General features: G+C 44.7%; 1 protein-coding gene across 1 annotated transcript in view; it reads left to right on the top strand.

Annotated features, from left to right (window-relative positions):
- The window catches only part of LOC311021612 (interleukin-10 receptor subunit beta-like), a 40,812-nt gene extending 26,178 nt beyond the window's left edge, over window positions 1–14,634 (top strand). The window contains exons 4-7 of the mRNA XM_084022276.1: window positions 3,558–3,712; window positions 5,078–5,228; window positions 11,260–11,405; window positions 13,958–14,634. Of these exons, the coding sequence (XP_083878402.1) occupies window positions 3,558–3,712; window positions 5,078–5,228; window positions 11,260–11,405; window positions 13,958–14,128 (623 nt within the window). The 3' untranslated portion in view covers window positions 14,129–14,634. The remainder of the gene's footprint in view (window positions 1–3,557; window positions 3,713–5,077; window positions 5,229–11,259; window positions 11,406–13,957) is intronic.
- Window positions 14,635–27,997: the final 13,363 nt, after the last annotated feature.

Raw genomic sequence — 27,997 nt, 5'->3', positions numbered from 1 at the left:
TGCTCCGGCTCCCAGGGGAGGCATCTGGGAGGGCATCCCTTGTGTGACCCCACCACCCCCCGTGCCGGTGCCGCCTGACTACACGGCGATGCTGAGGTCGTCATGGGGTAAGTTGACGCAGCGTCCGCAGTTCAATGCAGGCTGCCGCCAGCTAGCAACAGCTACTTACCCCGTGGAGACTGGACTCTGAGACATGCCACCGGTCGAGCCATCGATGGCCGCACTCACGTCTCTGGGCCTTACTGGTGTGTAACCCTCGCTGCCCCCGTAAGGAGTGCGCAAAGACGGACCGCCTGGCCACTCGCACTTTTAACGCAGCAGCACGAGCGGCCCGGATGGGTAACGCTCTGGCTATTACGCTGGCGTCACTCCGCAAGACGCTGAGTCGGGACGACCAGGACGCCAGGGCCCTGCTGGATGCAGCTCTGTCGTCCCACGCCCAGCTGACGCGGGACGTGGGAGACGCCATGGGTTCCGCTGTGTTGTGCCGCAGGCAGGTTTGGCTGGCACAGACCTCCCTGCCAGAGCCTATCAAGCAGGAGCTGCTGAATCTCCCAGTTGCCCCTGGGCATGTTTTCCATCCAGGATCCCAGGAGGTGCTCGCCCGCGCTGAACGTGCTGCAGCGTCGAGGGACGCTGTCCAGCGTGTGTGCCGTAGGCCTGCCTCAACGGTCAGCGGGGCGTCCGTTGGCAGATATAGGCCGCGGCTGCCGGCCCGGCCTCCGCCGAGGGGGAACATCCCACAGGCCTCTGGTGACCAGCGATTTCGCCCACCTGACCAGAGATCAGCCCCATATTCCCGTTCCAGGGGTAGAGGGGGTCAACAGCGGGGCACAGGCAGGGGTGCGGGCCGCGGTAGTGGTCCCGCATAGCGTTCCAGGGGTGCCCGTCGATTGTCCTTCCCAGTTGTCACGGACCTCCTGGGAGGGGATTGTCCCAGACCCTTGGGTCGTAGCCACGGTGGCTCGTGGCTACCGATTGCAGTTTCGGCGGCGGCCCCCTATATTTTCAGGGGTCAAGGTAACGTCTGTACAAGACCCGGTTTTAATGTCCGTACTTGCCAAAGAGGTTCAAGTGTTACTTCTGAAAGGGGCCATCTCAGAAGTACCGCCCAGCGCACAGCTCGCTGGGTTCTACAGCAAGTATTTTATCGTTCCCAAGAAGGACGGCGGTCTTCGGCCCGTTCTCGACCTCAGGCCCTTGAATCGGTATCTCAAGGTGCTGCCCTTCAAGATGGTCCACACAAGGGTGGTGATGCAGTCCATCCGGCAGGGGGAGTGGTTCACGTCTATGGACTTAAAGGACGCCTACTTCCACGTTCCGATTTGCCCGGAACACAGGCCCTTTCTGCGCTTTGCCTTCCAGGGCAGGGCGTTCCAGTTCCAGGTCCTACCTTTCGGCCTTTCACTCTCCCCACGAGTTTTCACTCGCGTGGTGTCAGCCGCTCTGTCCCCCCTCCAGGCTCGCGGCCTGAAGATACTGCCGTATTTAGACGACTGGCTCGTTTGCGCCCCCTCCCGAGAACAGGTAGTGCGCGACACGGAGACTGTTCTGGCCCACATTCAATTCTTGGGCTTCACGGTCAACCACGAGAAGAGCAACCTGCAACCCCGCCAACAGGCAGAGTTCCTCGGTGTCCTTCTCGACTCAGTCGGCATGACGGCGTCTCTCACTCCACGGAGAGCAGACAGCTTGCTCGGCATGCTGGGCCATTTCCGCTTGGGCGGTCTCGTGACCGCTCACAGAGTCCAGAAGCTGCTGGGTTTGATGTCTGCAGCAGCAGCGGTAGTTCCTCTTGGCCTGCTGAGGGCACGCCCCCTGCAGTGCTGGTTCAATGCCTTCGGTCTTCACCCGAAGAGCGACAGGCAGGTGAGGCTGCGTGTGTCCCGGGCTTGCATCCGAGCCCTGCGCCCTTGGAGGGACCGGGAGTTCTTGCTCCGAGGTGTCCCACTGGGGGGCCTTCCCCACAGGAGACAGGTCATCTCGACGGACGCGTCCCTGACAGGCTGGGGAACTGTCTGGGAAGGACGGACGGCGAGGGGCATGTGGCAACCCCCATGGACGTTGGAGCACATAAACGTCCTCGAACTGAAGGCCATCCATCTTGCCTTGCAGAGATTCCTGCCGATGTTACAACACCAACACGTTCTCGTGAGGACAGACAGTACTGTGGCGGTGTACTGTCTGGACTGGTTACCTGTCTGTCTCTACATGTTGGCCCTGTGATAGACTGGTTACCTGTCTGTCTCTACATGTCAGCCCTGTGATAGACTGGTTACCTGTCTGACATGTCAGCCCTGTGATAGATGGTTACCTGTCTGTCTCTACATGTCAGCCCTGTGATAGACTGGTTACCTGTCTGTCTCTACATGTCAGCCCTGTGATAGACTGGTTACCTGTCTGTCTCTACATGTCAGTCCTCTGATAGACTGGACTGTCTCTATATGTCAGCCCTGTGATAGACCGGTTACCTGTCTGTCTCTACATGTCAGCCCTGTGATAGACCGGTTACCTGTCTGTCTCTACATGTCAGCCCTGTAATAGACCGGTTACCTGTCTGTCTCTACATGTCAGCCCTGTGATGGACTGGTTACCTGTCTGTCTCTACATGTCAGCCCTGTGATAGACTGGTTACCTGTCTGTCTCTACATGTCGGCCCTGTGATAGACTGGTTACCTGTCTGTCTCTACATGTTGGCCCTGTGATAGACTGGTTACCTGTCTGTCTCTACATGTCAGCCCTGTGATAGATGGTTACCTGTCTGTCTCTACATGTCAGCCCTGTGATAGACTGGTTACCTGTCTGTCTCTACATGTCAGCCCTGTGATAGATGGTTACCTGTCTGTCTCTACATGTCAGCCCTGTGATAGACTGGTTACCTGTCTGTTTCTACATGTCGGCCCTGTGATAGACTGGTTACCTGTCTGTCTTTACATGTCAGCCCTGTGATAGACTGTTACCTGTCTGTCTCTACATGTCAGCCCTGTGATAGACTGGTTACCTGTCTGTCTCTACATGTCAGCCCCGTGATAGACTGGTTACCTGAGCTACATGTCAGCCCTGTGATAGACTGGTTACCTGTCTGTCTCTACATGTCAGCCCTGTGATAGACTGGTTACCTGTCTGTCTCTACATGTCAGCCCTGTGATAGACTGGTTACCTGTCTGTCTCTACATGTCAGCCCTGTGATAGACATTAAGTTTGTCTTAGCGTAGCATACAAGTGTTAATGTGCTGTAACGTTAGCTACTCTGTGAATGTTAGCTCCAGCCTCAATATGAAGAGCATTTGAAACCACTGCATGAGAGTCTATGGAGCAGAGCTGGATAGTTGTCTGAACCTGGTTGGAGCTGGCTGATGATCCGCTATGATTGGCCAGTCTTCGTTTGAGGGGTGGGACTTAGCTAAGGGTCAATGATGAAATGCAAACAGAATGACTAAAGACTGTTGAATATCACTGTGTCATTGTCTAATTAGGTCACAATGCTATTTGTCTTACAGACGGACGTGTTCTATTTTAAACCCACCACCATTAACTCTTGTCCCTCTCCTCCTCAGCCATCATCAGCTTTCCCAGTGTCTCTCTCCTCTCCAACGGGGCTGTTATAGAAGTTAGTATTACAGATCCAGTTTTCAGGATCTCTTCACTCAGGAATGTTTACCACTTGGCCACCTACAACATCACCTACTGGAAGGATGGCCAGAAGGACAAGGTGGGATAGATTCTCCTTGAAAGCTTTCATTCGTGCACACGTGTCAACTTTTGGTGAAATTTGCTGTATTCACCTCAAAATAGGTCATCCACGTGAACACGCCCTACTTCTTTTCCTCATCAAACCGATCTCAATGCTGAAGCCTAATTTATAGATTTATAAAGAATTTATACTTATTTATAGATTTATAAAGAATTTATACACTTCTAGAGACTATGTGACGGAGAAAAGCTAACGGCAAGCAACCTCTTCTTGAGGTTTTGTTGGTGACTACATTCAGGGCGACTTTTATCCAAAGCGACTTACAATTAGTACATTTGTTGGAAGAAAGTGCGACAATATGTCACTACAGTATATCATTACAGTTAGGATTTCAAAGAGACAAGTTTCAAGCCGTTAACCCGTAGCTGCTATGCAAAAGAGATACATATGTGCTAAGATACAAAGTATGTGCCAGTACATACAAATAAGCAATGAGTACTATGTTTTGTTTTCTTTTTTGGGAGGGGGAACAGACTACATTAGCCTGTGTTTTTGTTTTAGCTAGCTAATGTAAGTTTGCTGCAGAGCAGGATGGAACACATTTGTGTATGTGCTGTAAATGATTGAGTTCAGTTTAAATGGTGATATACCCGTCCTTGAACTTAACATTTGGCTCACATACCATAAACTATTCATCTGATGTGAAGTCAATTTGAGAACAAGCATAGCATATAGTTGTTTTTTTTTAATTTGCCTTTTAATTGACATTCCGCAACAAATGTGACATGTACATCCATTTCAATTATTAGCCATAGAGTGTCAGCATGAGTGTCCTTTTTGGATGGATGGGTTTGGGGCAATGCATATCGAATAAAGTGTTGTTGGACCTCTGACAGCTGTGTGGAATTGATGAAAAACAGTATAATATGGCACTTTTTAAATAAAAACACTTCAATTTACCCACGCTACCTGTTGTTGTTGTTGTTACAACATAGCTAATAGGTGACACTGGGATATGTAGTCCAATTCAGAGAACCTGTTATCCAGATTTTGTAATCTTGAAATGTTTGAATCTGGATCAGTGTGAGTTGCTTTGAAAAAGCAGCACAAAAGTAGTACAGACCTGATCCTGTATAGCTAATGTATGAATGAGGATTTACAAGTTTAATAATTTGATTTATTTCTTGGCCTTTTTCTAGCTCTTTGTGTATTGTTCTTGGACAAAAATATGCCTGTCTCAGATTTGACAAGCTGCCAAAAACCCATCGGATGGTAATCATTCGTGTTTTGACGGAGGATAAGACCAGTTCAGTTTCTGCTGCAGACCAAACCAGACCAGACCAGAACACACACCTGACTACTTCTCTGTTACCTCTTCTACAGACCAGGAGCCTCAGCAACATACAGCAAAACCGGGTGGTTCTCAGTGACCTGGACACCTGGACCAAGTACTGTGTCCAAGTGCAAATCATCACAGAGAGGAATCTGAACCCCAGCAAGCCCAGCACAGCTGTTTGCAAGAGCACCACCACCGGTAAACGTACTTTTCTGTCATCCAGGTCATGGTATTTGAGTTTTGTTTTGAAAGCTTTATTGTAGGCAGCTGGACTTGCGCTCTCATCCCAGAGATTCCTTCAGTTCTAACTGACTAGTGGGGAGTGGCATTTAACCTCTTGTAGGGTCGTTACAGGACCAGTGTTACTACACTTAATTGTCCATTGACAACATCGGCCAGCTAGTTTATAGAAACCTCTACCATGTTTACTAGAGGTGCACCGATCAGGATTTTTAGGGCCGATCACCGAAAGCAGTATCTTCTGATCCCGATATTGCCGATCACCGATCACAGCGTCAAAACCATAAATTCTTCTATATTGTTCTCTTATGTAACTTTCATATATTTAATTTGTAATTATATATACAATAATTCAATAAACATTGACATTGTATTATTAAGTATAAAAATTAGGAGATGAGAAAGTATCATAAATAGACCACTGTTTTATTGCAGGCTGTATATATACAGTGTATACAGCTTGGTATAGCTCCGGCAGGCATTCCTCAGTGATCCAAGCAGTTAAAGAGAAGTTTATACACTTTTTTTATTTATCCGTTCTCTCTCAGACACACACACACACACACAGACAGAGAGAGAAAGAGAGAGTGTGGTAGTAGACAGTAGTAGTGTAGATATACCGTTGAAATACACATTTGTTTATCTACTCTTCACGTTTATTAATTTATTCATCTCTACTCTGTTTAGATACACAAATATGAGCTAAACATTTTTCAATCGCAGTATTTTATTTTGAAAATTGCTTTTATTTTGAAAATTGACTGTGTTTCTTTGTGTGACTTACTGCCAGAATTGACGCGATCGCTCTTGGCTCGCGCAAAAAATAGAGCAGACGCCGAAACGATCGTGTGAACCGCGTGAACTACGCTATCTCTTAACAAGCGCGCCGAAAGGAAGCGGGCTCCGCTCCACGGCTATTCGCGGCGCTTCCGTGGCCGGTGTTTACCTGCATGCAGTCAATGCACTCTAATGTTTACCCAAATTGCAAAACGGATCTCTTTCCTCTGTTGTGATTGACATCTCAGAGGGCGGAACCAAAGTATAAAGGGGGTCAAAGATTGGCTTAAAGTTGCACCTTACACAATTGGGCTTGTGTGATACCCCTTTTCCACCAACGCGAACCTAGTTCAAGAACCGGGCCGGTGCCCATGCTGGTTCGCAGTTGGCTTTTCAACTCCACATGAGACTTTACTCCTGTTTTAGTGTTTTTTTTTATTTTTTTATTTTTATTTTTTTATTGCCCTGCTTTGATTTATGGTTTTATTGTTTCTAATTGCTTTTAAAACAATGTAACACCTGTTTTACTGTCTGTTTTATTCATTTTAGTGTTTTTAAATTGTTTTATGTCTCTGTACAGCACTTTGTTTTCAACTACGGTTGTTGTAAAGTGCTATATCAATAAAGTTGAGTTGAGTTGAGTTGAGTTGGTTCAACTTGCGAACCTTCTGAGAACCTGTTTGCGTTTCCACCGGCTAGAGAGCCCAGAGAGCCACGTCATTACGTCACTGTATACGTCTGAGGTTTCCCCGCAGCTCTAATTTCAAGCATAGCAGACATGTCTCTTCAGAAGAAGTGTTTATTTTGGGAAATAATACAATAACAATAAAATACACAAAATACTAAAATCACAACATTTTTTAAAGTGTAGAGCAGTATGTGATCAATAGATCAGAGTGTTTGATGTTTAGTCATCTGCAGGTTGGACCTCCGTTCAATATCGCCGATGTCCGACAGCTCTACAAACACAAACCAGAGAACAGTGGTTTAATCACAAACATGTCCACGACGCTGTGAACACAGATGTTAAGTCACGTTGGTAGTTGGTAACGTTTAGTGAGCCAACGGCAGTCAGAAAGTGGCATGCTAACGTTGTTGTTAGCAATATCACGCTAGCTGGCTAGCTCGCTGGTCAGCTAGCCGGTCAGCTTACATTACCCGAGGAAGCATAGCCACTAGTTGCTGCTGTTACGAACGTAATCAATAGCTTGGTGAACTAAACAGAAATGTGTCGTTGGTTTGCAATGAGGTGAAACATTTTAAAAATGAAACTTACTGGGAACAGTAACATTAGTAAAACTCCTCAGCAGCGTATTTTCCCCCGTTGCCTCGAGCGTTAACCCCGCCCCCAGCCCCTGACGTAAGCAAGACCTTCTTCCGGGGACGGTTCCAGCCCAGCAAGGAGTTGGGGCCGCTCGGGAACCATTTTTTCTGGCCGAGAGCCAGCTCTTTGTATGTGGAAACAGGAAGACCTGGTTCGCAATTGGGCACCAGCTCCGAACCGGCCCTCAAAATGCCTTGGTGGAAAAGGGGCATGAGTTTCAGGCTCATACTGATACAACTCAACAGTCTCCATAAATGAATGATGTTCAACTTCTCCCAGTACGTCTTCCTCATATTCATACTGGGAGTGTTGGGAAGTTGTTCTCTGACCAGAACCTTCTTCTCTACATTGAATTGCGGATTGTAAACCAACGTTAAACAGTATCTCATACCAGCTTGTTAATCTCGCCGCTTGCTGGTCCAATCAGAGCCAGTCTGCTCTTCGTGCATGTGCAGATTGTACCTTTCCGTTGACGGGCCGGTGCATGGGGGAGATGCCTTTTTGGACAAAGCCAACAGCCATTGAAATCGCTTCCCGCTAGCTAGCTTATTCAGGCTACTTCTGTCTTCTTTATTATTATAGTGCAAAATGGATCCTGTTATAGCAAGAAGAGCGCTGCTACGTGTTTTTGTAATTTGGCCCCTGTATATACGCAGTAACAGATCGTAAAGAATTGGCCTGTTCCTGTCCGCAATAATAACCCTATTCTCCATGTTTTGTTTACATCGTCTGTGTGTTTTCCCCAGTCGTACCAAAAAGGCGATAGAGAGAGAGTCATATATTTGCATAACGTGATCTGATTGGCTGACGGATCCGTCGGCACCTGAAAGTTGAACTTTTCTCAACTTTTTTTTAGTTACTGTAGTTTTCTAGTTATGGTTATTAAAGTCCCAGTCGGCAACATTTTTGATCATATTCACTGAAGCCGACACTATGCTCCGATAGAACAAATTTAATCATCCGGTTTTAGAAAAAAAAAAGCACGCCTCTCGGATCATCCTGTCCAATCAGCACGCAGGGCTGTGTTTGTACCCCTCTTCCCTCCGTCGTACCACTATCACAGGCAGTGGCGTGGCGTGGGGGAAATTTCAGAGGAAGCCAAGTGAGACACAACCTCTGAGCTGTGTATGTTTTACGGGGTGGGAGCAGAAAAACGGACGTTGCAGTTTATATGTTGCTATTTCCCGTGGTCGGATGAACTATGAGCGCCCAGCATCATTTTACCAGGACTTACACACGCTGAGCACCGACTCTCTCTCTCTCTCTTTCACTCTCTCTCTCTTATTATTATATGATTATTCAGGGAGCAGGAATCCTTGTCAAAAAGGAGACAGGGCCAGCATAGCCGCTGTAGCTTAGCGCTACCAGCTAGCCACTCAGTAATTCTCCTCATTAAAGGTCCGAAAACCTTTCTTCCTTCTTAATCCGGAATTGCTGTTGTAGAGGCAGTTTAGTAAAATTATTTTTTACTAAATACTCCAAATTTCCACCCTCCATAATTGCTTAAAAATTAGCTAGTTTTATCAAGAGATGAACACAAAGCAACGAATCTTCCGTTATTTCATTCATTGACGTTGACGTCGATAACATATTGTGATTTGATTGGCCTGATGCCAACGAGTTCGAGGCTTCCCTTTACACTGACCTGACCAATCACAGGGGAGCAGTGTTGTGACAATAGCCTTACCTGATTGGTCAATCATTCCTTTTTTTTCTCACCAAGGGAGGCCAGCACAGCTTGGCCTCCTCACAGACAACAGGGTGCAGTGACATGTTTTCAACGCTCATACACCTCGTAACATTTAGAGGGGCGCTGTTTTACACATCATGAAACGCTCAATAATTAACGAAGAGAGACATGGAGGAGATGACAGACACATCACAGAGGGATTACGTAAACTGTTAAAAAGTGATTTTATTAAATGATAGTTATATTCTGAAAAAACTGAGGAAGCCTGGCTTCCCTTAGCCTCTGCAAGAAAACGCCACTGATCACAGGGGGGAGGCGGAGGGACATAGCAACAAGCTTCCAATTCCTCAGTTAAAAACCGTAACGAGGAGGTCCAAAACAACCAAGGAAAAGAAAACACCGGTGGAAAATAAGGAAAAAAAGAAAGATTACGACGGTGCCCGTGATAAAGCCAGAGTCAACATCGGACCCGCGTTTCAAAGGTGGCGTGATCTAAGGGATTTCAGAGGGCACGAAGTTGAGGGGAAGGAGCTCGGTGGTCGTGGGGGAGAAGCGTGAGAGTTGTAAACATTCAAAATCTGACATAGTGCCCTCGATCCACCGGACTTGCCGACTGGGACTTTAAGCCATTCGGGATCCCAGCCAGATGTTCTGTGTTTAGCTGTATTTTTTTTTGCTGGGTCAACGTAACCAGTCGGTCCGGGCCCGCGGTCACCCGCCGGACAGGGGTCGGCAGCTGGTGTGAACCCGGGCGTGCGGCGCCCGCTGCCCCCGTTCAGACCAGACACGTATTTCTCCGCAACGGTCGACAAGCGCTTCTGCTCAGCTGTTGTTCATTCTGAGCTATTTTTTTCATCATGGGTATAACCTCATAAAATGAATACGCCATGTTTCTATAACCAAGAAGTTTGTACACTTCTTTTATTTACATTACTCTGTGCGTGTGTGGAGTGGGCAAGACTGTTTTTAATGCCTGTCTAGCTAAGAACCATTGACTTGCGCTAGCCATAGCAGAAGCGAACTTGGCAACTAGAAGAACTGAATGAAATTTCTTGAAAACGTCTCCAGACATCTCGAACACACTGGCTCACTTGGAAAATAGGTCTTATGTCCAAAATTTCCGAACTATCCCTTTAAGTTTGAAATGTAATCTGATTAGCAATGCTAGCTCTCGTGATTCCGTGTGTTAGCAATGAACAAGACATTTAAACTCATGTACATTTTTATTTCTGTATTTGTTACAGTTTTACAACAAAACTTAAGAGGAAAAGAACATTCAGTAAAGAATCAAGAACATAAAGCCCTGTCTATTGAATTCCACTTCTTCTTAAAGTTGTTAGCTAGCTGTCTAGGCGCTCCTAATGTAAATTATTATTGATTTATGAATGAATTGATAGGTGGCTTATTTTTGGCATATTGATTTTTTTTGGCCTGGCGGCAGGTCTCCTTGGCCTGGCCTCCTCGGCCCTCCTAATATCACTAATCACCTGCCACAGTAGAAAGACCCTAGTCATGTTTTGTTTTTTTTACCATTGATTCTGATAGTTTAGTCAGACCAAGCGGCTCACTATTTGACTTCCAGTATTTAATACTCTGTTTTGTGCATGCTTGTTACTAACCTGTCTTGTTCTTCACTCATACTCAAACCTGCACCAGACCACTAAATCTAGTGCTTGCTTCAGCTTGACCCCTGCCGACCCCAGCCTGCCTCACCGCCCTCTGCTCTCACCAGCTCTGCAGCAATCCTTGCATCATCACTCCTTTTTTGTGTCACAATAAACTGTTTGAAACTGCCTCAAGCCTTGTTGTCTGCATTCTGGTTCCAGCCTCATTACACTTAGTGAAGCTACTGTTCATTTAGTTTTTGTTTAATCTTTTTTATTTTAATTGTGTGGTCATTTTATAGTGTAGTGTTATAGTGTTTTATACTGTATTTTATAGTATTGATGCTATAATGAACTGCATTAACACCATCTCCGTGCATCAGGCCTAATGTGAAAAATTTCTGCAGGAGGGGTTTAGATTAATCGACAGCTGTAAATAAAATAGAGCAAAATAAGCAATTGCAACTTTGATATTATGAGTGTAAGTGAGGGTGAACAGAACATGAACCAAACGACTTGTTGAGTTTGTCACTGAGTAAATTACATTGTAAACATTCTGATGATCTGCTGCTCTTGTTTCCGATTGTTTTGCAGAAGAAAAGGCTCCATGGGTGGCGGCCGTGGTTACGTTTGTTGTCATGGCAATGGCGGTGGCAATGGCGGTGGTCGCAGTGGTGTATCGGAGATCTATATCCCACTTTCTGTGTCCAAAAGAGGTGCTGCCTCAGCATTTTAAAGAGGTACATGTTTGTACGCATCTTCATGGAATTGTTTGTATTTACCTTCACACCCTGTCAAGCATTGATGCATGTGGCAAGCAACCTATGGTACTGCTAGTATTCATGCAGGATAATTTGTGAAGTGTTTCCCTTCTTTTAGATTTTTTTTAAGCCAGATTTAATTCAATTCAATTCAATTTTATTTATAGTGTCAAATCACAACAGAAGTCATCTCAAGACACTTAACACATTGAGCAGGACTAGAATACGCCCAAAATTCCAAGAGTCAACACAATTTCAAAGTCCCAACATCACCCAGGGGCAAGCGTTACAGCGACAGTGGCGAGAAAAAACTGCCTTAATGGGCTTTTAGGCAGAAATCTTGTGCAGCCCAGGCCCTTGGGTTCCAACTGCATTTGGTGTTGGTAGTATAGTAGTAGTAGCATTAACAGTAGTGGTGGCATTAACAGAAGCAATGGTATCAACAGTAGTAGTCCATGGCAGCAGGCACAGCCAAGCCGAGATGGATCCATCCCAACCACGTCGCCGTAGACCAAAAAGCAGGAGTAGTTGAGCAGTCACACAGCGGGCAGGTGGAGCTACAATGTGGTGTTTCCAGCGTCAGGCCAGTTAGCAGTCTGCATCGGTCAGGACCTCAGTGGACCAGAAAGCATAGCAGACAGACTCCCGTGAGTAATCCCGGGAGTAGTCAAGTTAGTGACCGTAGAGATGCCGATTTTAGTCAATTACTTTAATTAAAAATACTAATAAGACCACAGCATTGGTGCAGTCCGGATCAGGTTCCACCACGGTTCAGGGAGACCTTCTAGGCGAGAAAGCACAGGGACTCCAGGGGAACATACACAGAGAGAGCGAGAGAGAGAGAGTGAGAGAGGCTCAGTGTGCCACTATAATCCCCCAGCAGTCTAGGCCGATAGCTGCTTAACCAAGAGCTGGCTCAGGGCAAACCTGAGCCAGCCCTAACTATAAGCGGTGTCAAAGAGAAAGGTTTTAAGCCTACTCTTAAATGTGGGAACAGTGTCTGCCTCCCGAACCAGAACCGGAGGACGGTTCCACAGAAGAGGAGCTTGATGGCTGAAAGCTCTGGCCCCTGTTCTAATTTTGGAGACTTTAGGAACTACAAGTAACCCTTTATTCTGAGAGCGTAGTACTCTAGCAGGACAGTAGGGTTTAATGAGCTCTTTAAGATATGATGGTCCCTGACCATTAAGAGCCTTGTAAGTGAGGAGAAGAATTTTAAATTCTATTACTGGGAGCCAGTGCAGAGAAGCTAATACAGGAGAAATGTGATCCCTTCTTCTGGTTTTAGTCAGAACACGCACTGCAGCATTCTGGACAAGCTGGAGAGATTTAAGAGATTTATTAGAACAGCCTGATAATAAGGAATTACAATAGTCCAGCCTTGAGGTAACAAATGCATGGACGAGTTTTTCTGCATCTTTTTGAGACAGCATTGGCCTAATTTTAGTAATGTTACGCAGGTGAAAATAGGCTGTCCTTGTAGTTTGTTTAATATGCGAGTCAAAGGACAGGTCCTGATCAAAGATAACTCCAAGGTTTCTTACAGTAGTATTTGAGGCGATGGCAATCCCATCAATAGTCGCTATATCTTTAGACAGCGAGCTTCAGAGGAGTTTAGGCCCAAGTACAATAACCCCAGTTTTATCGGAGTTTAACATCAGGAAATTGCAGGTCATCCAGGACTTTATGTCATCAACACATGCCTGGAGTTTAACTAGCTGATTGGTTTCTTCAGGCTTGATCAATAGATATAATTGTGTATCATCAGCATTACAATGAAAGTTTATAGAGTATCCTCTAATAATGTTGCCTAAAGGAAGCATATATAAGTTGAAAAAATTTGTCCGAGCACAGAACCTTGAGGAACACCTTATTTAACTTCAGTGTGCCTGGAGGATTTTTCATTGACATGCACAAACTGAGATTGATTGGATAAATAGGACTTAAACCAGCTTAATGCGGTTCCTTTGATGCCAATTAATTTTTCCAGTCTACATATTAGAATCTCATGGTTAATGGTGTCAAATGCAGCACTAAGATCTAGCAGGACAAGTACAGAAACCAGTCCTTTGTCAGAAGCAATAAGAAGGTAATTTGTAATTTTCACCAGAGCTGTCTCTGTACTGTGATGTACTCTAAATCCTGACTGGAAGTCCTCAAGTAGACTGTTATTGTTGAGAAAGTCACACAGCTGATTGGCGACTACTTTCTCAAGGATCTTAGAGAGAAAAGGAAGATTTGATATTGGTCTGTAGTTTGATAAAACCCCTGGATCTAGAGTAGGTTTCTTAAGAAGAGGTTTAATTTACAGCCACTTTAAATGACTGTGGCACATAGCCTGTTAATAAAGACACGTTGATCATATCTAATAGCGACACGCTAACTAAGGGTAAGACCTCTTTCAGTAGCTGTAGTAGAGCTGTGACTCTTTGTCAGCCTGGCTACAGTACTGAAAGGAAATCTAGGGTTGTTTTTATTTTCCTCTATTAAAGATGAGTACAACACTAGTCCCTTTCCTTTCTGCCCACCAGTACCTGCTGGCACCCCTCAATTCGTCAACGTACCTGGCCATCCGTGACTCCCATCCCCCTGAGGAGATCTTCCACCAGGTCAGCATCATCACAGACGGTGGGACTCTGGAAGAAGTGCACCCTCTAGAGGCAGCAGAAAACAACTGCAGTAAACAGCCTGATGCCACATAGAAATATAAGAGGAGAAGAAGAGCCCATCTACAGGCTGCATCAGTTTGGACTATTATGGGTGCACTCACACTAGGCCCAGTTGTCCCCCTCTACTCTTCCCCACATGCCTGCACTCACTGCTCCAAGCCCAACTGTGCCTAATCATAGTCACCACTTGTACATATCTCATCACATCGTAATTCGACACACACATGGTTTTACGTAGTTTCCAGAGTCATCACGAGTAAATACTCAACCTCTGCATCAGAGCATGTGAGCGAATCGTGAGCGGATTTTGGAGAGGGCGGCATTTAGATTCTAAAAGGATGGAAGCGTGACCCCTATGCCCTAGAATTCATCTCTGTCTTTCACAGACACCAACTGTAGTTTCAGTGCTTAATTCCAGATTCCATCACATTGTAAAGTTAAATTTGTTTGTTTGTATATTGTGTTTGTTAAAAGGATACATATTGATGTGTAATCAGTAGGATGTTACATTTGTAAAATAAAAAACAAAATAAATTCTATCCCTCTCTCTCGATTAAAACCATCTCCACAAGGTGCAGCCTGTTTGTCAGTCACCATGGCAACACTGTAGAGGAGGCACACGTCATTTCCTTCCAGTTACGTGATTCTGGTGTTAGCACCACTGTTAGCACCACTGTTCATCATACTGTGATATTTCCACATTAATAGTCTGCAATTTACTAGTACTGGTTTCATACTAAGGTGTCAGACATATTAATAAATATCACACAGTGTTGTGGTGACTACTTATCCTGTTGGTAAGGAGTACTTAAAGGTCCCTGTCAACTCCCAGAATGAGGAAAACAAGCGACCCCCCCCCCCCCCCCCCCCCCCCAAACTGGTGCAACGGCACTCCTACAGGCTGTTCAGATTCAGCTCCTTTCGTTACGTAACGAAGGGAGTCATTTGCATAGACAGAACTCCTCTGGGCGTTCATCACCGAGGTGAAGTTCGATGTGTCCTGATAGGCTGAACTCCTGTGATGATAGGAGATATCCGAGAGGGGGCGTTCATCACAGAGGTGAAGTTCAGTGTGTCCTGCGGTGAGATAGCGGTGTTTCACAATGTCGTCACATGCAGATTGCTCTGTTGTTGGTTGTACAAATTAACATAAGTGCTTATATTCTGTCCCAGCAACAGAAGAACAGGCACAGAAACAGTCTGTTCTCAGGAGAGCTCATTTGAGCAACTTTTAGACAGCTGAAATTCAGGACCACGGATGGGTTTGGGGCAATGCATATCGAATACAGTGTTGTTGGACCTCTGACAGCTGTGTGGAATTGAGGAAAAACAGTATAATAGGGGACCTTTAAAGTACTGTTGAAACAAGATGAGAATGTGTCCTCATTGCGGGGATGTTTCATCCGCCCGTGGTGCACGGATCGTGCAGATGGGCACGACGGTGACCACCAAGTAAGGGAGCATCCCTTACTTTCGGTGTCCACCACCGGGTTTGGGGATTGCCACCACGACAGGCACCGGAGACTTATGGCCACAGCTTCGAACAGCCGCATCCACAATGGAAGCTTAGAACAAGGTCCATTCGGACTCAATGTGTCCCCAGTCTCCTTCGGGATCTGGTCAAAGCTCTCCTGGAGGTTGGAGTCGAAGACCTCCCCGACAGAGGGTTCCACCAGACGTTCCCAGCAGACCCTCACGACACGTTTTGGTCTGCCAAGTCTGTCCAGCTTCCTCCCCTGCCAGCGGATCCAACTCACCACCAGGTGGTGACCCTGTCGTTACCCACGTGAGCGTTGAAGTCCCCCAGTAGAACAATGGAGTCCCCGGTTGGAGCACTCTCCAGTACCCCTTCCAAGGACTCCAAGAAGGCCGGGTAGTCTGCACTGCCGTTTGGCCCGTAGGCCAAAACAACAGTGAGAGACCTATCCCCGACCCGAAGGCACAGGGAAACGACCCTCTCGTTCACTGGGGAAAACTCCAACACATGGCGGCCGAGCTGGGGAGCTATGAGCAAGCCCACACCAGCTCAGCGCCTCTCACCGCGGGCAACTCCAGAGTAGAAGAGAGTCTAGCCTCTCTCAAGGAGTTGGGTTCCAGAGCCCAGACTGTGCGTGGAGGTGAGCCCGACTATCTCTAGCCGGTAGCGCTCTACCTCCCGCAGTAGCTCAGGCTCTTCCCCCCCCAGTAGGTGACATTCCATGTCCCCATGGCACCGTCCGCCGATTGGGTCGCCGGGGCACCTGCCCAGGACAGCCACCCAAATCACACCGCACCCGGCCCTTCTGTACCCTCCTGCGGGTGGTGAGCCTACTGGAGGGCGGGCCCACGTCGCTCCTTCGGGCTGTGCATTCATTATTGAGACTGAACTGACCCCATAAAAGGGACCTTCGCCACCTTGGCCCTCTCAGTGGTGTCCCTGCTCCATCAACTGAGGAACTGAGAGGCAACGCAGCAGAGGCCTTGGTGAGTTGAAATATACACTTGCTCCACTTCCTATACATTGTGATTAGATCACTCTGTGCTAAAGGAGCAGAATTTATATAGAAACGCTAGCCTGTTTGAGTGTATAAATGAATGCTCAGTGGAAGATAAAATGGTGCACTTTGAGGTTGACACTAACACATACATTTGCAATTTACGTCCTGTGTCACATTTCTCTTTTCTTTTACTCTTTGTCAAGGTAAAGCACTCCCACAGTAAAGGGAGGATGTACAGCACCAGCCAGGACTTGGTACCCCTGGAAGTCATGAAGAGCTGAATGTCATCTCTTATCTCAAAGAGGAGAGCCTTGAACCTGGGTGAACGCCATCAGGTGAAACATCAAGCTCGGGTCTCTCTCAAGGCCAGTAGAGAGAAGGTTGTGTGCGGATGCCAGATCGAATTGTTGAATCCTAAATTGGAAGAGTAGATATTTTCATGTCAATTCATGCTGTCAAGAGCATTAATGTAAACACAAAAATAGAGAAGCTGCTGGACATCTCATCCATAACAACAATAACAACAACAGCAGCAGTAATTCTACTAATATTAAGAATAATCATAACGATGATGATGATAATGTACTGCTTTACCTGCTCGGCTGCTACCCTGTCCTGTTTAAACTGCCGGAATCTGATGAGATCTTCATGACTGAGTACAGCAGGTCCACGTGCCCTCTGACCTCTGGCTCTTCTTGAGGATCTTGGTGCAGCTTGTCTGCTTGGTACCGGCCTCTCTGAATCTTGGGCTGCTAGCAGATTCCCCACTCTGTATCCCCCCTGCTGCTCCTGCCCTGGCAGCCCCTGGGAGGACCTGCTCTTGTCGTGGCACTCACTCCTCTCCCCTGCTCTAGGTTGCTGCTGTCGGCCCTTGCCTTTGGTACCCCTGGGACAGCCCTTTCTCCCTCCATTTCCTGCCAGCTGAAGAGCTGGGAGAGTCGTCGTCCTCATCATCAACAGCATCATCATCATCTTCCTCTGTACGAAGATCTGGAACGTAGTTGGGATCTCCATCCACACTCCTCTCCAAGTAGCGCCACAATTTATAAACAAACAAAGGGTGTTTTACTTTGTGACAATATAACGTGACGATAAAGTTAAAAGAAAAAAAATGTAGAAGCCAAACGTCTGAACAAGGGTTAAAGTTAGCTACCGTTAGCTGACAAAACAGGTACTCAACAAAGTTAGCCTGTAAACAAAACAGCTGCAACTGCTCCTAATTTAATGACTTACATTACTGGGCCAATTCTGGTGAGGCAAGACGTTATGACAGCGGTTTGCAAGAAAATATGTATGAATTCGGCCGAAAATGACGCATTTGACTGTAAACAAACAGGCGATGAAATACGATAATTACGAGAATAACGTTAATGGTAGTTCGTAAGACTACAAAGGTAACTAAACCTTACCCGGGCATTTTATTTTGTACCACATATAGAATAATATTTAATTCATGTTTTTTTAGTTTTCACTGATGGTGCTTCTTACATTCACCGCATGCGTCAGAGGTCAGGCAGGGGTCAGAGGGTGGGCTTTGGAGGGAGGTGGAAAAATTGTGTGAAATGCCAGAAAGGTAAGGGCTGCGGTGGAATAGTCTATTTCTCTTAGGAAGGTTCCTAACTGAAGAAGTGACCCGGAAGTAAACAAGTTGCCGCCATAATAAGAGCACTTTAAATTCTGTAAATGCAAAGGAAAGGAGCTCCAATGCTTCCTTTCAGAGCTCCTTTAGCATAGGATGCAACGGACCTTCCTATACGAAAGGAAAGGCAATTACGCCAACCCACAATTCTTTGCAAGAGCAACCTCGCCGTTCATGAAAACAAATGATATGTGCATTTGCATATTCAACAATTAATTTCAAAATCCGAAACTAAAACCACAAATGAAATGTAAATACAGCAAACTGTCAAACAGGAAGGAGGAGCTGCTGGACCTGAAGCCGGTCAGTGGACCAGCTGTTTTATAAAACCAACAACATGGGGAGAAGTGGAGGATTCTTTTTGTAGTCCATTATTGTAGTTTCTCCAGCGCAGACGCACGTCAATCACCGGTGCCGATCATCAGCTGTTAATCATTAGCAGCATTAGGATGACGTAGCTTAGTAAAAGTCCGGTCGGATTTTCTGAGCACCGCGGCCGTCTTTTCCTAAATCCATTCGAGTTCTCCTATCGCCTTTCCTTGAACCCGTGACGTTTTCCCCAGAGGTCAAGGAATAGGAGGTAGGAATAGGAGTTAGGACCTTATTTGACTATTCGACTGCACCCTAGGAGTTACTTAGGACCTTATTTTTTGACTATTCGACTGCACCCAAGAAGTGCTTTAATTTAAGCCACGTGCATGGTATTACACACTCCGTACAGTTGGTGGCGGTATACTATAAAATAGTAATCTACCAAGAAACAGAAGAAGAAGAAGGAGGAAGGAGGCGGGACGGGGAGGAGTTTCTAGTCGGACGAAAATTGTTTGGAGGCGTGTGTGTAGATTGCAATCAACTGAACCGTGAGTGTAGGATGGGTGAAAGTTCGGAGGGATGGGATGACGAGGATATGGATTGGCGTGTTGCATCTAACCGAATTAGGAAAAGACAGGATAAGAAAGATAGAAGCGAATCTATGTCAGATCGAAGTGGTCCAGAAGAAGAGGGTGCCATTAAAAAAATAAGATCGTATCGGGAAGATACAGTGCAACGTGAGAACGAGAACGAGTGGAAAGTAATTATTTTGTTTGGAAAAGAGACGGGGCACTTCCATCCTGTTTGAATGACTAAAGCTATTGAAAAAGAAATTGGAAAGATATGATTTGCCAAGTTTCTTAACAATCGCAGAGTTCTTATTTCTGTCATGAACAAGCAGCAACAGGAAAGAATTCTCAACATAAACACAATTGACGGAGTTCAGATCACTTCTCATATCCCGGGAATATTGGCTAAATTGAGAGGGGTAATTAGGGCCCGAGCGCCGACAACGTTGGGCTGCGAAGCCCTATTGTTATTCGAATGTTTTTTTTTCTTATTATTCTTTCATGCCTTCGACCTGCGTTTTGGGGGTCTGAGCATGAAAAAAAACTGACCAAAATTGGAGTGTCTATAGGGCCTGGTGAAAAATTGAAGAATTTGGCATCTTCGCCTTCGCTCATGAAAAAGTTGCTCGCTAGCGCCACCTAGAGTGGAGAATCGCCAGCCCCGCCGCACCGTAATTCCGATTGACATGAAATTTTGCAAACATGTGCAGACAAGTCTCCTCTACAAACAATCCTCTTGGAGTACCAAAGTCCGCCTACCGAAATTTTCCGCCATCTTGGATTTTATGAAAAAAAGGAAGTTGCGCATTTCTCGGACATCGTTGACCAGATTTTGACGAAATTTGGTACGCATACTCCTCAGACCTAGTTGGGGCTATGGTATGAAAAGGTTTTGAATGCATTTAATCAGGAGATATCGGCCAATGAACATTAGAGGGTGGGGCTACCAAAATGCAATTAGCATAACTCTATAACCTTTGCCCCAAAAATTACGAAACTCGAAACCTATGTGGCATAGCTTTAAAGAATAGACATGTCAAGTTTCATCAAAATTGGGTAATGTTTGGCGCTGCCACAAATTTCCAAAAAGTGCAATTTTTGGCCGTTTTTGGCTGTTTTCGGCCATTCACAGGGGACGTACAAAATCAAAAACTGACTATACCGTTGATCCCATCAATACCAAAATTGGATATGTTGTTGGAAAGGCCTTAAGGACAAAAAGTTATCCAAAGATGTCCAGAATATTTAGGGGCGTGGCCACGCCGACGCCTACTATTTTGAACCTTCGCCATAGGCATTAAAGCTGTTATAACTCTACCGTTTCTTCTCCAATCTGCTCCAAAATATTCATGCTTGTTAAGAGTCACGTCCTGAACACAACTGCACTGAATTTTAATTCACAGGTAGAGCGCCACCTAATGGCGACATGAAATGTGACCGATTTTATGCCCATTTTCTGAGCAACAGCCCCCCCTCTAGGTAGGGCATACGCACATGAAATATTTTTTCCTAGATAGCCCAAGTGGAGATGTACAAAAAAGCCTCTTAGACCCACCCCTTAAAGTCATCATAAAGTGGGTAAAAAAAAATGTTTTTAGCCAAGTGTGTAATTCAGCCAGGTTTTCACTCAATCTTCACTCAGGGAGCATAGGGGGGAGAGACACAGGGGGCCAGCGACCACCAGATGGAGTCAGAGAGAGATCTATCAGTGACACATGGAGAACTGTGAATCTCACATGCAGTTGCAGTCTGCTTCACACCAGATCAACAGTCATGCCACTTTTAATTCATTTTTTTTTTAATTCCTCTCATTTCAGCCTGGACACAAAGGGAGGAGGAGAGATGGCACACATCTCCACATGCACCTCACACAGCTGTCAGTTGAACTCTGCCATAAACATCAAAACTATTATAACTTCAGTGTTTGTTCTCTGATCTGCTCCAAACTTTCCACACTTGATTAGAGTTCCTTCCTGAACACATCTGCACTTTCATATTCACTCACAGTCAGAGCGCCACCTACTGGCATCAGGAAATGTCATTGATTTTGTGACTTTTTAATTCCTTTTATTTAATTCCTCTTATTTCAGCCTGGACACAAAGGAAGGAGGAGAGATGGCACACTTCACATGCATCCTCACACAGCTGTCAGTTGAACTCTGCCATAAACATCAAAACTATTATAACTTCAGTGTTTGTTCTCTGATCTGCTCCAAACGTTCCACACTTGATTAGAGTTCCTTCCTGAACACATCTGCACTTTCATATTCACACACAGTCAGAGCGCCACCTACTGGTGACAGGAAATGTCATTGATTTTGTGACTTTTTAATTCGTTTTATTTAATTCCTCTCATTTCAGCCTGGACACAAAGGAAGGAGGAGAGATGGCACACTTCACATGCATCCTCACACAGCTGTCAGTTGAACTCTGCCATAAACATCAAAACTATTATAACTTCAGTGTTTCTTCTCTGATCTGCTCCAAACTTTGCACACTTGATTAGAGTTCCTTCCTGAACACATCTGCACTTTGATATTCACTCACAGTCAGAGCGCCACCTACTGGCATCAGGAAATGTCATTGATTTTGTGAATTTTTCCAAGTAAAATTTTTTTTTAAACTAATTCCTCTCATTTCAGCTTGCAAGGAGGACACAGGGGGAGGAGGAGAGGTCACACTAGGGGGAGGAGGAGAGATGTCAGGAAGGCATGAACATGTGTGTATGTGACAGACAGATGGCTTTGAATGTCAATCGCTTGTGTCTAAACTTGCGCCACAAGGAGGTGGCCGCTGCACAGGTAGGCGGCTGCCGCACTGCCGTGTGAATGCAGGCACTCCACGACCGCACGTGACAGATGGATGCCTTTCGGTGTCCATCGCTTGTGTCTCGACTTGCCCCACGAGAGGCGGCCGCGCCAAGGGCAGCGTCCACGACACTGCCCTGTGACCGCAGGCAGTCCACGACCGCATAAGAGCGAGGGCCCGTCATGACACTGCTCGCAGTTTTAATTACAAATGTGCCGCTAGAAATGTCTGAGGAGGAAGTCAAGAAAGAAATAAGAGGAGATAAAGTACTTGACATAAAGAGACTTCAGACTAATAAAGATGGGGTGAAAAAGGAAGTTTGTCAATGCTGGTTCAATTTGAGAGCACGCTTCCCAAAGAGGTCAGAATGCGATGGATCAATTATAAAGTCAGAGAGTATATCCCAAAGCCAGTTAGATGCTTCAAATGCCAAAGAATGGGGCATGTAGCCCAACAGTGCCATGGGAAGCAAAGATGTGCAAAATGTGGAGGGGAACATGAATATGCAAAATGTGCGAAATTGAAATGCTCCAACTGTGGAGGAGAACATAGTGCAGCATACGGAGGCTTCTGTACCGATTAGCACAAGAGGTGCAAAAATGTAAGGTTAGCAACAACAGATCCTATGCAGAAGCGGTAAAGAGAGTAAACGACAAAATGCTAAGTAGACCTTCAGAAAATTATGAAGAAGTAATGAGTGACGAAGTAGGAGGAGTAAGTGCCGTCCTGAGGCCTCTACACTCTTAGAAATAAAAGTGCTAAGTAGAACCATATAAGGTTCTTCGGCTTGTCCCCCTTTTGGCTCCAAGTAGAACCTTTTATAAAGGTTCCACCTGGAACCCTTTTTGGAGGGTTCTACCGAGAACCCCACACAAAGGGTTACACCTAGAACTGTGTGTGTAAGGTTCCACCCAGAACCCCCCATGAGAGGTTCTACAAAGAACCCATACTGGGGGTTCCACCAAGAACCCTTTCATTTTCCAAGGGTTTCATCTAGAACCCGCACAGGGAGTTCCACTAAGAACCCTTTCGTTTTTCAAGGGTTTCATCTAGAACCCGCACAGGGAGTTCCACTAAGAACCCTCTTGTATTTCAAGGGTTTCAGCTAGAACCCACACAAGGAGTTCCACTAAGAACCCTTTCATATTTCAAGGGTTTTATCTAGAACCCACACATGGAGTTCCACTAAAAACCCTTTTGTTTTTCAAGGGTTTCATCTAGAACCTACAAAAGGAGTTCCACCAAAAACCCTTTCATGTTTCAAGGGTTTCATCTAGACCTCACACGGGGTTCTAAAAACATCCCTTTTCAAAGGTTTTCACAAATAACCGTCTTATCTTCTGAGGGTTCTATGAAGAACCATATTGTATTCTACAGATCAGTTTAGTTCATATTATATTGTGGTCATTTATCATGTTGACATTAAACAAACATTCAAAACATTTTAATGAGAAAAACATTTATTTAAAGATAGTCCAACAGAACAGGCTGTGTAGGTACCAGGGGAGAACAGGTCAAAAGTCAGCATAGGTCCAATTCAATTCAATTCAATTCAATTTTATTTATAGGGTCAAATCACAACAGAAGTCATCTCAGGACACTTAACACATTGAGCAGGACTAGAATACGCTCAAAATTTCAAGAGTCAACACAATTTCAAAGTAACAACATCACCCAGGGGCAAGCGTTACAGCGACAGTGGCGAGAAAAAAAAACTGCCTTAATAGGCTTTTAGGCAGAAATCTCGTGCAGCCCAGGCCCTTGGGTTCCAACTGCATTTGGTGTTGGTAGTATAGTAGTAGTAGCATTAACAGTAGTGGTGGTATTAACAGAAGCAATAGTATCAACAGTAGTAGTCAATGGCAGCAGGCACAGCCAAGCCGAGATGGATCCATCCCAACCATGTCGCCGTAGACCAGAAAGCAGGAGTAGTTGAGCAGTCACACAGCGGGCAGGTGGAGCTACAATGTGGTGTTTCCAGCGTCAGGCCAGTTAGTAGTCTGCATCGGTCAGGACCTCAGTGGACTCTGCTGGACCAGAAAGCATAGCCAGACTAGTCAAGTTAGTGACAGTAGAGATGCCGATTTTAGTCAATTACTTTAATTAAAAATACTGGCGGTAAGAGGCAAACAAGACCACAACATCGGTGCAGTCCGGATAAGGTTCCACCACGGTCCAGGGAGACCTGCTAGGCAAGAGAGCACAGGGACTCCGGGGGAACATACACAGAGAGAGCGCGAGAGAGAGAGAGAGAGGCTCAGTGTGTCACAATAATCCCCCAGCAGTCTAGGCCTATAGCAGCTTAACCAAGAGCTGGCTCAGGGCAAACCTGAGCCAGCCCTAACTATAAGCGGTGTCAAAGAGAACGGTTTTAAGCCTACACTGTAAGAAAAAAAAATGTAAAAAAACGGTCAATGACTGTCAGCTACGGCTGCCAACCAAAAATCGTAAAATTAAAGTAAAATATTTTATTTCAAATAAAGTTCAAAAACATTACTATTACAGAAAATGTCATTAAATGTTCTGCAGGAAAATACCGTTATTTTACAGATTTTTCCTCAATTTTTATGATCAAACACCTTTAATAAAGTGACAATGCTAAAAATTCTGCAGAAAAATAACATTATTCTACAGATTTTTCCTAAATTATTACAATCAAACACCTTTAATAACAGTTAAAAACACCTTAAAAACAGTCAAATGACTGGCAGCTACGGCTGCCAAACAAAAACCCTAAAATTAAAGTTAAATATCTATAATAATACATCTAATTCAGATTAAGTAACATTTTCATTCTGCATGGTTCTGCATAAAAATACCACTATTCTACATATTTTTCCTATATTTTTTTTACAATCAAACACCTTCAATAAGTGTGTTACATGCTAAATATTTAATGATTCAGTTTTTGTAATATTAGTTTTAATGTAATACATTGAATATTTTAACTACTGTACTGACTGAAAATATCATGTAAAAGATTATTGTGAAATATCCTCAACTCAAAACATACTTAGGAAATTCAAAATCGATACATCTAAAGGTTTTCACTGTTTCAATTAAAGTAGGTTGTGAAACTTAATTATAAATAAAATACACACCAATATTGATTCTAAAACCCCTTTATTTAATGTATTGAGTTGTAAATTTACAATATCAACCAATTATTCACAAACAGTTCCTCAGAGACCCCCAAGGAAGAATTGAAAAACTAAAAATTATATTTCTCCATGTGTCTATCTTGTCTGATAGCTGTACTATCATGATGAGGTGATGGCGTTTCACTTTTGAAACAGGTGGAGAGCTGCTGGGCTGAGGGGGTTGTTGTCAGTTGTTTTTTAGCTTGTATTTTCCAATTCAGTTTTATATTGTTTTCCACAATGTTTTCCTGTCCCTGGGGGCTCTGTAGTTCCAATAATATTTGTAGTATTTGTGCACATGCATTACATTCTTAATTTAGCCTATTCAGCCCTCTTAATTTAACCTTAAATGTACAGTGTATTATCAAATAAAATCAAAACATACCACAAAAGGTCAATTAATCTGTACCAGAGGTGACAGTGCAATGTAGCAGATCAAGAAGAATCCTCCTCCCAATTGCCAGTAATCAGATGGATCTTTGGTGCACCTGGGGGAGGGGGAAAGGAAAAAGGACAAAGTAGGGTTGCACGGTATACCGGTACTAATTTGGTACCGGGGTACTGAGGCATTTAAAACGGTACCATATTGCATTTGGACGGGACCGGTACTTGCAGCGCCGCCGGCAGCGCCCGCAACAGCGCCCGCAACAGCGCGGCGAACTCGCCACGTGACGTCACCGCGTTGTAACTACAGCTGAGAGGACGAGGAGCGAGCCGCAGCTTGGGGAGATAAAAAGAAAAAGCAAGCAAGCCGGAGGAAACCGCTAGCAAGTTAGCGAGCAGCATTGACTGGAACAACAAACGGAGCTGAAGGAAAGCTTGGAGAGCGCGAGAGAGAGAGAGAGAGAGCGAGAGAGAGCGAGAGAGCGAAGCACGGAGAGGAGAATGGCTGCTGCAACCGTCACCACGCCGCAACTTGCGGACAAACCAGCGCCGCGAAGTGCGATATGGCCGTACTTTAGCTTAAAACAAATGCGCAAGGCGAGGCAGTTAACGCTGATGCACCACTGTGTAACGGTGTTTAAAACATGCATGGCTAACGGCGGAAACACCTCCTTAAAGGACAAGCACCCAGACCTGCACACTGAGCTCAGGGAACGACAGGTCATTTAAACTCATGAAAAAAAGCCACATTCAGTGCTAAAAGCAAGCGCCACCGCCCTTCACTCTTAACAAAAGTAGCTCTGGAAGAAAAAAAAAAGAGCTGATTTATTTATATTATTATATTTTATATTATATTATTGTATTTATATTTTAACATTTTTAAAATTGTGTGCATTAGAAAAGCTTGTCTTTGTGGTATTTTATTTTATTTGCTGATTAATATGTTATTGTTCTAAGATTTTCTATTAAAATAAAGTCAGTAATGACATTTTTTGCGTTCACTTTTTATTTGAAAAAGTATCGAAAAGTACCGAAACACATGTTGGTACCGGTACCGGTACCAAAATGTTGGTATCGTGACAACACTAGGACAAAGTAAGATCCACTGAAAAGTCCTTACTATAAAAAGGATTTTATTTATTTTTCTATTATTATTAGTTGATCCAGAGTCAATTTTTTTTGCCCATAGATATGGCAGTGCCTGCCCTGAGCTGGAAACTGTTTATTTTATTTGGGTCTTGTTTTTTACCTCGGAGTGGCCAACCTTCTATTATTCCTATCTCGGTTTGTCGATAAAATTCTACCAATCCAATCAACGAACAAACGTGCTGGCCAATACAGGGGCTGGGGAGGCGGGTCATTGAGTCAGACTCATGAGAGGGACGCTGTTAGTGCTTGACGTTCATGGTCGCAGTTGCTCTAGTCGCTAGTTAGCTGTGGTGTTCGGTATGGATATCCATATTTTTTCCCCAAAAATACGCGGACAAGAAGTGACGACACGAACGGGAGCGAGCAGGAAGCAGCGATATTCACTTGTACTGGAAACGTCAGCACTGAAGTCAACAGTAACACTGGAGTAAACATTCATGCTAGGAGAGGTAGCTCCCTAGCTGCTGGAGCTCCCAGTATGAATGTTTACTTCAGTGTTCAGGTTGACATCAGTGCTTCTGTTTCCAGTAGAAGTTAAGCTGTATGGTGCTATCTGAATGCCACAAACCTTATTGCTGTTCTTGAATTAATGCTTGAGTTGAATAAATGGACACAGCGCTAAACTATTTGGTTTGTTTGCCGTGCAATGGCTTTGCGTCGCGGCGAGTTTTGAGAGACGGGGCGCCGCCTCCCGCAAGCTGTCGAAAATCTTTTAAACTCGAACGTTGTCGATCTAAAATAAAGACGGATTCAGCAACTGCATAGCTTATTTCTCGCATAAAATGTTTTCAGAAACAGATTTCGGTGCTGACCGAAATGACCTAAATGTGCTAAAATAACGTTAATCACCTACGACTATACGATAACATTAGTTAACGGTTAGCTAACAGTTTGACAAGACCATCACTGTAAATTAAGGGAATGAACACAAACACTGCGTTAGGTTATGATTTTACAAAGGGAAGGGAAATGAATTCTTACCTGATACAGCAGTTATAAAGTGAAGTCCAAGTAATAGCTGACCAAACAGATCCGCCTGACTCTTCAACTGTGTCCATACTCCACTTTTTTGTTCTCCGTTGAAATCCCACAACTCAGATTCGCTCCAAATGAAAACATGGCAAGCAGATGTAAAATAGTACAGGTAATAATCCAGGTAATACGTTAGTGGTCAGGTAGTCCAGATTTAAGCAAAATATCAAAAGCATCAATATTTTTACTGGTACTTGCATTACTGGCTGAACAGCAGATAAAGGCCTATTCCAGTTTAATGTAACATAGATATATTATTAATTATTTTAATTGGAATGTATAAATGCTAACCCACTCATATTTTTTTATTTTGTGATAATCATTGTTATTTAAGCATCATCCGAATTCAAGCTTTACCCATCAACAAGTTTACCGATTGCCGTCATTGACCT

This window comes from Eutrigla gurnardus (assembly GCF_963514095.1).
Source record: "Eutrigla gurnardus genome assembly, chromosome: 12".
Lineage (NCBI taxonomy): Eukaryota > Metazoa > Chordata > Actinopteri > Perciformes > Triglidae > Eutrigla > Eutrigla gurnardus.
The sequence above is the reverse complement of the archived record's forward strand: the minus strand, read 5'-3'. Positions and strand labels throughout refer to the sequence as shown.